The following is a 13,720-nucleotide window of genomic DNA, read 5'->3' as shown; positions in this document are numbered from 1 at the left end:
TAGTGTACAATCGTCGACATAAATAAAACGTCTTATATGTGTAAGAGTTCAGTGTGTACAGTCCTACTGTTATTGGTTCCAGGCGAGATCCTATTCCTGCTATGGGGAGTCCGTGTGTGCTACAGAGTGCGCCACGCCGAGAGCCTGTACAACGAGGCGCGGCTCATCTCCATCGCTATCTACAACATCTTTACCGTCAACTCGCTCATGATAGCATTCCAGTAAGTCAGGTTTTCAATATCATTTTTAGGGTTCCGTACCCAAAGGGTAAAAGCAGCACGGGACCCTATTACTAAGACTTCGCTGTCCGCGATAGCTATAGTTCGTTTTTTTAGCATTAGAAGAAGGTAAGCGATCTTGACATGTCTTTTAATTGAAAAACGCTTTTTAAAAATCAGTAACTTATACTTATGAAAGCAGAAGAATACAAATGACCGTATTAGATTCATAATTGTTACATATTTGCCGTGACTTATTTTTAAAACATGTTTTTCAATTAAAAGACACATCAAGATTGTTTATTTTTTTTCTAATGCTAAAAAAAACGAACTATAGACAGTTGAAATTTTCACAAATGATGTATCTCTGTGGCCGCTATAACAACAAATACTAAAAATAAAATAAATATTTAAGGGGGGCTCCGGTGTCGAAACGTTGGTAAATAAATTTTGCGATAGACTCGTCTATAAATGTGGGTTAATATGAAGTCAGGTTTAACTCTTCAGTCAAAAATGGAATAGGACGAGTCCATAAAGAGCGAGCGGTCTCTCTAGGAAATTGCTGCGTGAAACAAAATATATCCGCAGGGCGTGTTTCTGTCTTCAACCACCAACCTAACCAACCAACCAACTAATGTAATATATTGTGATAGAATTGTATTTTACTTTTCAGTTTACTAATACTGCCGCAGGCCGGGCCGGATATAAAATATCTGCTCGGCTTCATCAGAACGCAGTTGTCCACTTCTACTACAGTTCTACTAGTATTTTTACCCAAGGTACGTCTCTTTGAGTACAGTATTCACAGCATATTATTAACAGTGTTGCCAACTTGGCCTAAAATATGCCAGATCTGGCATCTTTAGCATCAAAATTTTTCAATATTTTTGGGATATTTTAGACTTATTAGTCTAGCATTTTTGCAAAATCTGAGGTGGCAACACTAATTATTAGTCACTTATAATATTATAATTAAGAAGAATAAAAATCTTGGGATCTGGAACCTCATAAGACAGAAACCTGAGGGCTACGGCGGGGCCTCCGCTAACTTGAATGGGCGGGATTTGGCTCTTTCGCGGGCTGTCTGTGTCTCTACTAGAGTTGTGCCGTTCTCGAGAACGTTCTCCGTTTAATATGGAGAATATTCTCGAGCGAGAACGTTCTCCATACAAAGCAAAGAACGTTCTTCAGAACGGCACAACTATAGTCTCTACGGTCGCTCCTTTTCTCAACTGTACGGTATATTAATGTAACTAACTTTCATGGCGCATTATGTCACACTGTAATGTCATGTGAACTCGTTTTTAGGGTTCCGTACCCAAAGGGTAAAAACGGGACCCTATTACTAAGACTCCGCTGTCCGTCCGTCCGTCCGTCTGTCACCAGGCTGTATCTCACGAACCGTGATAGCTAGACAGTTGAAATTTTCACAGATGATGTATTTCTGTTGCCGCTATAACAACAAATACTAAAAACAGAATAAAATAAAGATTTAAGTGGGGCTCCCATACAACAAACGTGATTTTTGACCGAAGTTAAGCAACGTCGGGCGGGGTCAGTACTTGGATGGGTGACCGTTTTTTTGCTTGTTTTGCTCTATTATTTGTTGATGGTGCGGAACCCTCCGTGCGCGAGTCCGACTCGCACTTGGCCGGTTTTTAGGGTTCCGTACCCAAAGGGTAAAAACGGGACCCTATTACTAAGACTCTGCTGTCCGTCCGTCCGTCTGTCACCAGGCTGTATCTCACGAACCGTGACAGCTAGACAGTTGAAATTTTCACAGATGATGTATTTCTGTTGCCGCTATAACAACAAATACTAAAAACAGAATAAAATAAAGATTTAAGTGGGGCTCCCATACAACAAACGAGATTTTTGACCAAAGTTAAGCAACGTCGGGCGGGGTCAGTACTTGGATGGGTGACCGTTTTTTTGCTTGTTTTGCTCTATTATTTGTTGATGGTGCGGAACCCTCCGTGCGCGAGTCCGACTCGCACTTGGCCGGTTTTTTTCTCAACTATACGGTATATTAATGTAACTAACTTTCATGGCGCATTAGTTACACACTGTAATGTCATGTGAACGTGTTTTGAATAAATATTGTGGTCAGGTCAATGATTTATAACTCAAGATAGGTTATAGGCGTTCCAAAATTGAAGCGCTTAACTTGTGACAAATTGGACAAGTTGCCTTTAGACGCGGCTAGACAAGCGAGAAATGTGCACGTGCTAACGAGCACACCGAAAGAGAAAGAGACGACCTTATGTTTAACAACGAGTGTGACAAATATGGATGGAATGAGAACATTAATCAAAAATAACAGATTTTTTCGTAGGCACAGAAATATATATGGAAGTATTTTTTGTGCTCCTCAAGTATGAGTATAACCTATCTATGGTTATATATAGCCTGACCAGTAATATATGATAATTGTCAAGAGGGCGCTGTTATTCTCATGTATAGGGTGACAATTCAGTGTAGTATGAAAAAATTAGTTCCAGTGAAATTCCGCAACATGGCGCACCCTCAATAGATCCTGGTTCACCTATAATATCATTGTGGTCAGGTGCTGCGCGTGGCGCGCGGCACGGGCGACACTTGGGACCGCGGGGCGCGCGCGCGCGGCGTGCCCGCCTCCACGTCGCTCAACGGCATCGGCCTAGTGCCCGACGACCCGCCCGACCTCTACCGGGAGAACGACGAACTCAAGGTACAACTATCGACTAGCTAAAGATCGGTTTTCCTAGGATAGCGGTGCCGTCATATAGCGGCCGCAAAAGACGGCCGTCTTTACGGTGGCGACATGTGGAAAGTACCACGGCGTCATAACACACCGTCATCCACCAAGGTCAAAGCGGCAAATTTGAAAAATGTAGGCGCGATGGGATAACGTCCCATAGAAAATTTGAATTTCGCGCCTTTTCCAACTGACAAGATTTGCTTGATCATCTATAATTTACTTGGAGGATGAAATATCATCAGAAGAGGAAAATAATCGTAGTACGGAATCATTTATTCAAATCTCGTGTCATTTATTCAAAATGGCGTCACCGCTATCTAATAAAACGTTCACGAAACTATCGACAAGGTCATGACGGCCGTCATCTTACGTTACGTTGACAATCAACGTAACGTAACGCCGTCTAGGAAACCGCGCCATCTTGTTTACATAGACAACGTTCTAGTGACGTCAGTCAACGCTATGTAGCGGCCGTAATATGACGGCACCGTTTTTGGAGGAATCCAAAGCTTAAAACTCCGAAAGAGTCTAGCCGCAATCCTATAGTGAAACTGCCCCTGGCTGAAGTGTATACCTTTCTTAGGTGCGTTTATTTGTGTATTAAAAAACAAGTTTAAAAAATTAAAAATATATTTTTAAGCCTTTATAAACAAGTTAGAACCTCGATTTTATTTTTGATAATGAACTACTATTAGGTGCATGTAACATTCAAATTTCAAAACAATCGAACCACTAGTTTAGCTACAAAAAAATAAAAACGCCAAACCAAGGGGATTCTAGCCTTGAAATTTGGTAAAACGATATCTTATAATAAGACAAATAAACGCACCTAAGAAAGGACACTTCAGCCAGGGACAGTTTCACTATAGGATTGCAGCTAGACCCTTTCAGAAGTATCGCGCTTAGAGGTGACGATAGAAGGACTTCTTGACGACTCCCTTCTACTTCTGTCTCTTTAACCTATACTTTAAGCTAGGAACCCGTCCTATAAACATTTTGGATCAATATGCGAGCAAAAGTTCTTCGAACTAACCGATAAGGCGGGAAATGATAGCTTCAAACACCCAAAATGTAAAAGTCAAGTAATAAAAGACTGATATTTTTCAGGAGGAGGTTCAGAAGCTAGCGGCACAGATCGAGTTCATGAAGATTGTGCAGATGGAGATGCACAACCGCCATCTGCGGCCGAGACCCGGCGGCTATTTCAGCGCCTCCAGCCCCCACGTCACCGCCACCGCCGTCAACATCTCGCAGGTAAAGTTGCCGTCATTAGAACTTGCGAACTATGTAAACAAACTAATTTTAATTTTTAACAAGCAGAAACGTCTGCGAACGATGCTATTATATTATTATTATTATAGCATCGTTCGCAGACTTTCTGCTTGTTAAAAATTAAAATTAGTATGGGTAGCACATCGTAACTGGTGAATTTCCAATATGACTTGGAACTCCGGTAGCCGTTTAAGAAGTGTAACACTCTTACGGTAGATGTCGCTACGGTCCCCTTGACCCATAATATGGTGGAAAGATTTGCTGGCTATGGATGAGGTCTTGGTGGCTCAGATGGCAGAGCGCTGGAGTATCGATCCAGAGGCCGTGAGTTCAAGTCTCACCCAAGACAGTAATTTTTCCACTTTAAAATTTATGTAAACAAACAATGTAACTTTGTTTTGTGACTGTTTCTCCTTGAATTTTCACACTACCCCATCAAACACAATTCAAACTATACACATATACACTATTGAAACGGTCCGTTCCGTAAAATACATAAATATATAACTGTATCTTGGATAATTAATTAAAAGTTTAAAATGGTTTCATAAGTTAGGTTATTAGGACATGATGGAATGACGTTTTTGTTTCTTTTAAATTCTACAATTGTCTATGATGGGTAGTGTTGTGACTAAAGTTTCTGATATAAACCGTTACACACTACCCAACTCACACTCTGTACCTACCGCCGCGGTTGTAAAATAAATCAATACATCATTCTTAAGTACAAATTTGTCTTCTGATCGTGATTAAACAAATTAAAAATAAGTAACTACTTGTTTTTTAATTTTGGTATTTTATTACTCGATATGGTTTGACATTAGTAAAGTAGTAAGTAAGAGTCTTGCCCATCACTAGTAAATTCATCATTCAGAGACAATTTCAATACGGCGGTTTTTTTAAATAAATAAATAAATATTATAGGACATTATTACACAAATTGACTAAGCCCCACGGTAAGCTCAAGAAAGCTTGTGTTGTGGGTACTCAGACAACGATATATATAATATACAAATACTTAAATACATAGAAAACAACCATGACTCAGGAACAAATATCTGTGCTCATCACACAAATAAATGCCCTTACTGGGATTCGAACCCAGGACCGCGGCTTCACAGGCAGGGTCACTACCCACTAGGCCAGACCGGTCGTCAATTACATAGTTTGTTTACATAGTTCGCAAGTTCTAATGACGGCGAGTTTACGGTTCCCCACCTCCCCTCCTTGCGTCGTATTCCTCAATATTGAGGGTCGTGACCTCCCTTTTGCATGACTTTCTCTTATGCTCTTCCTCCATCTGCTTCTGTCATTGGCGGCGTGGAGAGCCATATGAACTGTGGAGTCAAGAGCGGTGCGAAACTGGTCAGACCAACGTATTGAATTGCGTCCACGTCCAGGCCTTTTCCCATTCACTTTGCCACCGTCTTTCCTCGCTATACGGCAGGTACGGTTGCAACACGAAAAAACTTAATATCCTGTCAAAAGTTTGTTTATCGAGCTGAATTTCCATCTTCACCAGCATTTATTGAAACGCGTCGGGTCACGTCGACACAGAACGAACCGCCTCGTAGGTATCGTCTTGGGTCGTCCCATTCGTTTTTCGTCAAGTTCTTAAATTAGTCCTATTCTGCTTTCGTCACTCATTCTACATTCGTCACAATCGGTGGCTTTCAATGTAGAATGAGTGACGAAAGCAGAATAGGACTAATTTAAGAACTTGACGAAAAACGAATGGGACGACCCAAGACGATACCGCCTCGTAAGGTAGATGCCTCGCGGAGCAGCTCGGTCTATGTAAAAGTCGGGCGAGGCAGAGGTATCATGACCGCGCGTGTTTTTGCCCCAAGCGAGGCACGTCTTCATAGACCGCTTTGCGCGGCATTTCCACGCGAGGCGGCTCGTTCTGGCAAAGAAAATTAGTTTATTATCTTTGGTTGTGGGCAAGTAGCTAAAGCTTTGGATTCCTCCGAAAACGGTGCCGTAATATGACGGCCGCTATATAGCGTTGAATGACGTCACTAGAACGTTGTCTATGTAAACAAGATGGCGCGGTTTCCTAGACGGCGTTGATTGTCAACGTAACGTAAAAAAGCGGTGCCGTCATTTGGAAGACGGCCGTCATGACGGTGTCGATAGTTTCGTGAACGTTTTATTAGATAGCGGTGACGCCATTTTGAATAAATGATTCCGTACTACGATTATTTTCCTCTTCTGATGATATTTCATCCTCCAAGTAAATTATAGATGGTCAAGCAAATCTTGTCAGTAGAAAAAGGCGCTAAATTCAAATATTCTATGGGACGTTATCCCTTCGGGCCTATATTTTTCAAATTTGCCGCTTTGACTTTGGTGGCTGACGGTGTGTTATGACGCCGTGGTACTTTCCACATGTCGTCACCGTAAAGACGGCCGTCTTTTGCGGCCGCTATATGACGGCCGTCATATTACGGCACCGTTTTCGGAGGAATCCAAAGCAAGTTAGAGCGCTTACAGAATGTCTGTATAACATTCATTTTCGGCCTACGGAAGTACGATCATGTGTCTTACTATTGTCAAAAACTCAATTGGCTTCCAATTCGCCGCCGTAGAGATCTTCACACTCTTTCTCTTCTCTTTAATGTTCTTTTTACACCTTCTCCTTTATACCTCTCTCAAAAATTTCAATTTCTGGCTGAAGGCAGTGGCCACCGTCTGCGTTCGAGCGCGAATTTATCACTTGCCATCCCTCCTCACAAATCTCGGGGATACAACAAGTCCTTCGCAGTGCGTCCAGTGAAGCTGTGGAATGAGCTGCCTGTTTCGCTCAGGCAGGCACAATCGGTTGCGTCGTTCAAGGAGAGGTTAAAGAAGCTATGGCTATCTGATCTTACTGATTAATTTGTCTATATTTCTATTGTATAGTTGCTTTATATCTTTCTAATTCTTTCCAATTTTTAGTGTATTTTCCCCATTCCTTTTTGTGTAATATATGTATGTTTATCCTATACATTTTGTATGTATTTATATCCTTTATCTTTCTGGTGCCTTGTTGTACATTTTGCTGCATTTGTCACCCTCTTCACTTTCTCCTTTCATCTACTCAAAGGTTAACTGGAAGAGATCCCTCAAAGGGATAAGTTCGCCTTTGTACTTCTTACTAATTGTATTATGTTATTTGTAATATGTCTTTTTGTACAATAAAGAGTTTACTACTACTACTACTTTACCATTTATGTGGAACTAAGTGAACTAACGTTAGTTCTCCACATGACAGGACAGCACGGAGTGGCCGGGGCCGGTGTGACTGGTCGCGCTGAGCGACGGCGGGTGGGCGTGGCCACGCGGCGTTGGCCACCCGAGCGTGGCCGGCAACCGCGTCGTCACGGCCGAGGACGCGAGGCGACCACATTATGTTTGAACCGCGCTTTTCGCATGTCGCTTGTTATATTACTTTGCGCCGATTTGTCGATTGGGCATTTTCATTTAACTGTGCACCTTTAACGGCCAGTTAAGCTTTGGATTCCTCCGAAAGCGGTGCCGTCATATAGCGGCCGTCTCCATACAAATACTACGACATCCATATTTAGCCGTATTATTTAGTATGGAGACGGCCGCTATATGACGGCACCGCTATCGGAGGAAACCAAAGCTTTAGCAGTTACAAAACTGACGGTCAATATCAGATCCCATACATTTTGTCAGGAATGTAACGGTTAGACGTTACTGAAACACGACGTAAGTCACGCTTTAAGGTGCACAGTTAAGTGAAAATGACCGATTACGTGGTTCCCGTAGTTCCTGCTAGCCGAGATTGAACCTTATACCGACAGGTTAGAGTTTCATGCCGGCGGTACTCGCTCGCCGAGAGCCTCTCGCCGAGTCGCGGCTAAAAACCGACCCGATCGAAGACGAGACGGTAACAGTATGTACAAACTCGTTATCGGCCTGTCTCGGGGTCTCAGCGACTAGTACCGCCGGCATAAGAATCAAACTTATGCAGAATGTATGTACAGTCAGCAGCAAAAGTTGCTAAGCGGGCGAGATGTTCAAAATTACTTTGACACGCTCTTATTCTCTTAAAAATAATGTCGCGTCAAGATCGTTTTGAACACCTCGCCCGCTTAGCGACTATTGCTGACTGTACGATCGACGTCCCTGTTATAAAAATATTGACTTTCGAATGAAATAAGACGACAAACTGTAAGCATATCTCTGATGTCGACTCGACAAAGACAGTAGCGACTACTGGGAACTCAATGATACTGGTTAAATAGGGTTGTTTCGTGTACAGTCATGAACAGATATATCGACGCGGCCAAGGTGCTCATTAATATCATTGATCATTGTCAATGCATTAAAGTGTACGTTCAGATATTATGACACACCACGACCGCTGCCATATATCTGCTAGCGACTAATAAAAAGATACGACACACGTAAGTACACGTAAGTAACCTGAGCAGTGAAAATCCAACTTAACTGATGCCTGCGTGAAACTATATGGTATGTGAAGGATTTAGAATGGCTTTGCACTCATTCATGTATTGCGTTAAACGCATTCTCTTTGTTACCTTTTATTACGTATTACCTACTTCAGTTAAGTAGGACGCGTCAAAACAAGCGACGAACTCATTCTAAACCTGCACTAATCTAATGGCAGATTCATAAACTAATAAAAACAAATAAAAGTCGTAAATTTTTGATATAGTTACAACCCTAGCTCAGTTAAAACACTCAAGTGAAAATACTTGAGCACACTATGCTTGTTCCTAGGATACTTTGCTACATTCTATTGATTTTGCATCGACATTTAACATCCAAATATATCATGTGACCAGTAAGTTTTGTGGGACATTCATATCCAGCCAAAATCAGTAAATATATATGTGTTCTCGACTAAGACTAGCTTATATAAAAGCTCACAGCTTAGGTGTTATATATGTGCTAGAAATAGATACGTAATAAATGGTCTTAAAATAAATGTTATATCTGCTCTAAGCTCTAAAGTATTCGTTCTGAGGTATAGTTAGTTAAAAAAATTGCTAGCGTTTATTTAATTGCTAGAATAAAGTAGAATGAGTTAGCAATTCTATTGATTATTTTGAATGTTATTTAAGTAAACTTTAAATATTTCATCATGTCATTTATCATACTATAACTTTACCTCTTCTATGCTAGTCGTTAATTTTAATGTATCTAATAAATTTGATTATAAGTTAAATTAGTTTACTTCAGTATTCTGTATTTTTAACAAAGAAGCGCGTAGATATACAAATTGTTGAACTCTGGTTTATTCTAGAACAGACAATAAAAATACTGTTGTAGTCGTCTAAATAGGGACTCTAAATTCATTCATTTAGTTAGATATATATGAGATTATTGCGTTACCTGAAGTTACCTTCAACAGCATTAATTTTGCGTTACCATATATTTATATATTTTTTTATCATAGCTTAAGTTAAGGTAGGTTCTTTAGTTAAGGTATCATAAACGAATTGTAAATATGAATCAGAAAGAAGCATAAATTCTAAAGTGTTGTAAATAAATTCATTAATATTAGTGATGACATAGTTATGGTTATTATTTATTTTCTTTGACTGTCTGTGATAAAGTATAAATTAATAATTAGTTTATTCATGAATGTTGTAGGGGGCATACATAGTCAGAATCAGCATTAGTAAAATATTCAACTTTTTTATGTGAGACGTGTGTTGTAGTATATTCTTCTCATAAGCAAACTTTGTTATTTTTAACTCCAGATACTGTGCTTTCAATGTTGTGATTAGTTTCGAGTGAAATACAAGATTATGTCAGTTGAGTGTTACTGTGGTCATAATTAAGTATATTTTTGTATAGATTTGCTCTTTTAACTATTGCTATTCATAAATAAACCGAAAATGTCGTTGCTGAAAGTTACTAGTATTTAATGGTACAATTATTCACAAACATTTCTCTCCTAGACTATATGTAATATGTATCCAATGATTTTTCCTTACAAGTTACATAACATGTGCGTAGATCTATCCCTTACCTAAGTAAAGAGATTAACTGTTAGTGTTCACGTTCAGTGTCCTACGGAGTTGGCATAGCCATTCATTTTTAGGTGTTGATAGGTGGGACTGCAGAGATGTTTTTGCTGGCCATAGCACAAATTTGGTATAAATATAACTATAAAACATGTTTTGATTGTGTACCCTATTTATCTCAATACTTAATTAGTGTATGTAGTTGTTTGTCTATTAAATAAATATGAATTCATCTGCAAAATAATTTATTCTGAGATTAATATATTGTCTGTTGTTGGGGCTATTGCCTAATTTGGTCAAGGTATTTATCCTGTGTAATTTTTACACCTTTGGAATCTCTTACATTTTATTACTATTAATTTACTGTGCCAAAGATAAGATTTAGGAATAAATTCAATATTTTATTTTTCATTAGATATTATATCAATGTTTTCTAATTATTAATGCATCATGGAGTGTTAATATAAACTAGAATTGATGTAATAAATATTGTTATTCTCTGACACTAGGGCATAATTAGGAAAAACGTGTAAGAAGTTTTACATTAAATTAAAGAAAATTACTGTTTGCAATGATGTCTATTTTTCACCGACTTAATAATAATCAGTACACAATGTAATACCAGTTACCACACGACTTCATTCTAACCATATAATTATATTCACTGCTTTAATTTTTACTGGATTTCTAAATGTGACGTTATCTATGAAAAGGGACCTTATTGTCGATGGAGCTTACGCCATTATTAACGATGCTCCGATATAAATACAATGCCGCGCGACGCTGTGCGGCGTAAGCGCCTTCGAAAATAAGTTCCCTTTTCATAGATAATGCCCCAAACATTACTTATAGGCCATGCACCATCAAGGTGCTTTACAGCTTACAACCAATCTCTCATTTACAGTTGGACATTCTCAAAGCAATAGAATTTTTTTTTACACACTACTACTAAAATACAGAAAGATGATGTGTATCAATGAGCCATCAATGAAGGTAACTAACATAGTCACATAGCAAATATGTTAATGTATTTTTTAATTCCTTAAGTTTTTAACTTCTATTAAACTGCTTAAAGAACAACATTTTATGAACTTAGTTGTTTTGCGCTTGGTGTCTGGGACAATTTTTTTACAGGGCTTGCTAGTCAGTGGGTTAGCAATAAATCCAAACACGCAGTAAGGCATCTTGTGATGACAGTGATTAATATTAATTCTATATACAAGATATAATTCAAGTGGGCTTATAAACCAGCTCATTACATCCTCTTCCTAATCTTATCAAAGATTGAATATCAGAATTATAGGTCTACATTATAAATAGGGATTGGATACTGGTATTTTTTGTATAGGAACAAAACCGGTATTTTTACGTTCTTTGTTGATTATTTCATTTCTAATTGGACTGTAATTTGTTACAAATTAGTCCAATTACCTACCACTTATTTCAGGTGGTAGGTAATTAATATACAATGGGATACAATGGGCGTCCGCAGGCAGCTACCCCCCAAAAACATGGACTTTGTGGTAAGCCCAGAGGAGCCCACCCCCCTTCTTCCTAAAGTGAGCAATTTCGTATTTATAAGCCCATTCAAACATTGATATTAAAACTACATTATGATTAAATATGGCAAATCATGATTACATTCCAAAAATACACCTACTTGTAACAAATGTGTTAGCATGAAACTACATAAACACTATTTGCAATTAGTTTCTTGTAAGGTATGAGTACCTTGATCATTAACATTTCATCAAAAATACTATTTACAAATTCACCCAAATAACCATCAAAAGAATATCAATAATATTATACAAAAAATACCTAGGAACATTAGTACTAAATATAATACAATTATATGTACAATAAATTGTTACTTTCAAGATAATTCATCCAAAAACCCGTCATCCTTCAATGCACTCTGTGCACACAATAACTGTGCACTACTTTGAATTGTTTTTAAATCATTTTTATCCAAGTTATTATTCATCATATCCTGGATTTCCATGTTCTGTTTAGCAGTTTCATACACCTTTTCCAAAGCAGATATGTCATTCTCCTCTGCAGTGAGTAAAGCTTCCATCAAAGCCGCTCGCTCTACTCTGTTTCTCAAAGCCGTAACTTCTTGCTTTAATTTATCGTATTCTGTATCCGTAATTTCTTCTTCGTGAACCTCGTCATCAGGTAACAACACATTTGAAGGCACAGTCAATATTCTCTCGATTTCACTGTCCACAACTTCTAAAGAAGGCTCTGCTCTTTCACTGTATAGCCGTAACAATTTTTTACACAAGCTACGAATTGCTTCTTTGTCACTTTCATTGAGGTCAAGGGAATTTAGAAGATACGTTTCCATATCACACACACCAGTCCTAATCTTTTCTTCAACCATTTGCCGGAGAGCTATTTTGACGCGCTGCGCTCCGAAGCCAAAGTGCTGGGTTGCGTATTCTTCGTCAGTTCCTCCTTTCCACCGATTCGTTCGGATCATGTTGAATGTGTATATTTATTTCAATGTTGTAAAGTAACCATAGGAATTGGAATAATAACACCCCAAACAACTAGCCAAGCCCAACCAAACGGTAAACTTTTAAAACACAAATTGACGTTTGGCATAACGCCAGTGTTGCTATGTGTTCCGAAATAAAGCCATGTCTTCAATGTTTGAAAATACGAATTTTAAGATTTCCGTAAGATTTATTGAAAATTCTTAATACTAATGTAATATTTTAGTATTGCGTATCCACCTCAATTTGTATTAAATGACTACTTTATTGTTTCTAATATATTTAAAATTTATCATTGGAGGGTAAAAAGAAGATAGTACCGGCAACCCCAAATAAAAAAAAAAGAACATTGCGGATGCTAGTTATTTCAGCCGACATTGGTTTGGACCACAAACTACTAAGAAGATAATACGTATGTTGCGGCGCACCATGATCGCGGTGCGGTAGTGTGTTACTTTGTAATAATCCGAAACAGCGCCATCTAGTAATCGTTGTAAATACCTACTGTATTATAACTATAACACTGCTACTTGCCAATAGGTGTCGCTGATGCTAAGTAAAACAATACATTGGTTTATTTTATTTATCTTATCCATGTCTTATCCTTTACAATAATATTGCAATTTGTTATAGACAATTTTTTTTTCTTTCATTTAGTTTATAGCTAGGCCTATGCATTAATTAAGTAGGTATTGCTTATTCAACAATTGCTTATTTAACCTATTCAACAATTGCAACTAATAAAAATGTTTTCGGTATACTTACCTACTGTCCTTGATTTCCAAGAGACAGTTTTACGGTTATTGCTAATTGCTGAGGGGAATTATTAGACGTAAGTAATGTATCGTCAGAAATATAGTATGAACATAGGTACATACTATATATAGGTGGCTATAGTGTGTCAAAGGACTGTCTCATTTCAAACATATATACTTGGTCAACCAGATCTTGACAGTAGAAAAAGGCGGCAGATTTGAA

General features: G+C 38.5%; 2 protein-coding genes across 3 annotated transcripts in view; one reads left to right on the top strand and one right to left on the bottom strand.

Annotated features, from left to right (window-relative positions):
- Positions 1–7,674, top strand: part of LOC134654120 (probable G-protein coupled receptor CG31760) — a 117,896-nt gene extending 110,222 nt beyond the window's left edge. For both annotated transcript variants that reach the window (XM_063509561.1, XM_063509562.1), the window contains 5 exons: positions 83–221; positions 892–997; positions 2,785–2,928; positions 4,066–4,212; positions 7,487–7,674. In XM_063509561.1, coding sequence (XP_063365631.1) covers positions 83–221; positions 892–997; positions 2,785–2,928; positions 4,066–4,212; positions 7,487–7,516 — 566 coding nt within the window. In that variant the 3' untranslated portion in view covers positions 7,517–7,674. The remainder of the gene's footprint in view (positions 1–82; positions 222–891; positions 998–2,784; positions 2,929–4,065; positions 4,213–7,486) is intronic.
- A 4,073-nt stretch (positions 7,675–11,747) lies between these two features.
- On the bottom strand, positions 11,748–12,824 carry LOC134653835 (protein MIS12 homolog). The gene has a single exon (XM_063509197.1). It carries the CDS (start codon positions 12,724–12,726, stop codon positions 12,115–12,117), a length of 612 nt encoding a protein of 203 aa, XP_063365267.1. The 5' UTR covers positions 12,727–12,824; the 3' UTR covers positions 11,748–12,114.
- Positions 12,825–13,720: the final 896 nt, after the last annotated feature.

Source organism: Cydia amplana, chromosome 14 (assembly GCF_948474715.1).
Source record: "Cydia amplana chromosome 14, ilCydAmpl1.1, whole genome shotgun sequence".
Taxonomy (NCBI): domain Eukaryota; kingdom Metazoa; phylum Arthropoda; class Insecta; order Lepidoptera; family Tortricidae; genus Cydia; species Cydia amplana.
This window is presented reverse-complemented; position numbering and strand designations above follow the sequence as displayed.

Excerpts from the sequence above, each read along its gene's own strand:
- LOC134653835 (XM_063509197.1), bottom strand. The coding sequence starts at position 12,726 with ATGATCCGAACGAATCGGTGGAAAGGAGGAACTGACGAAGAATACGCA.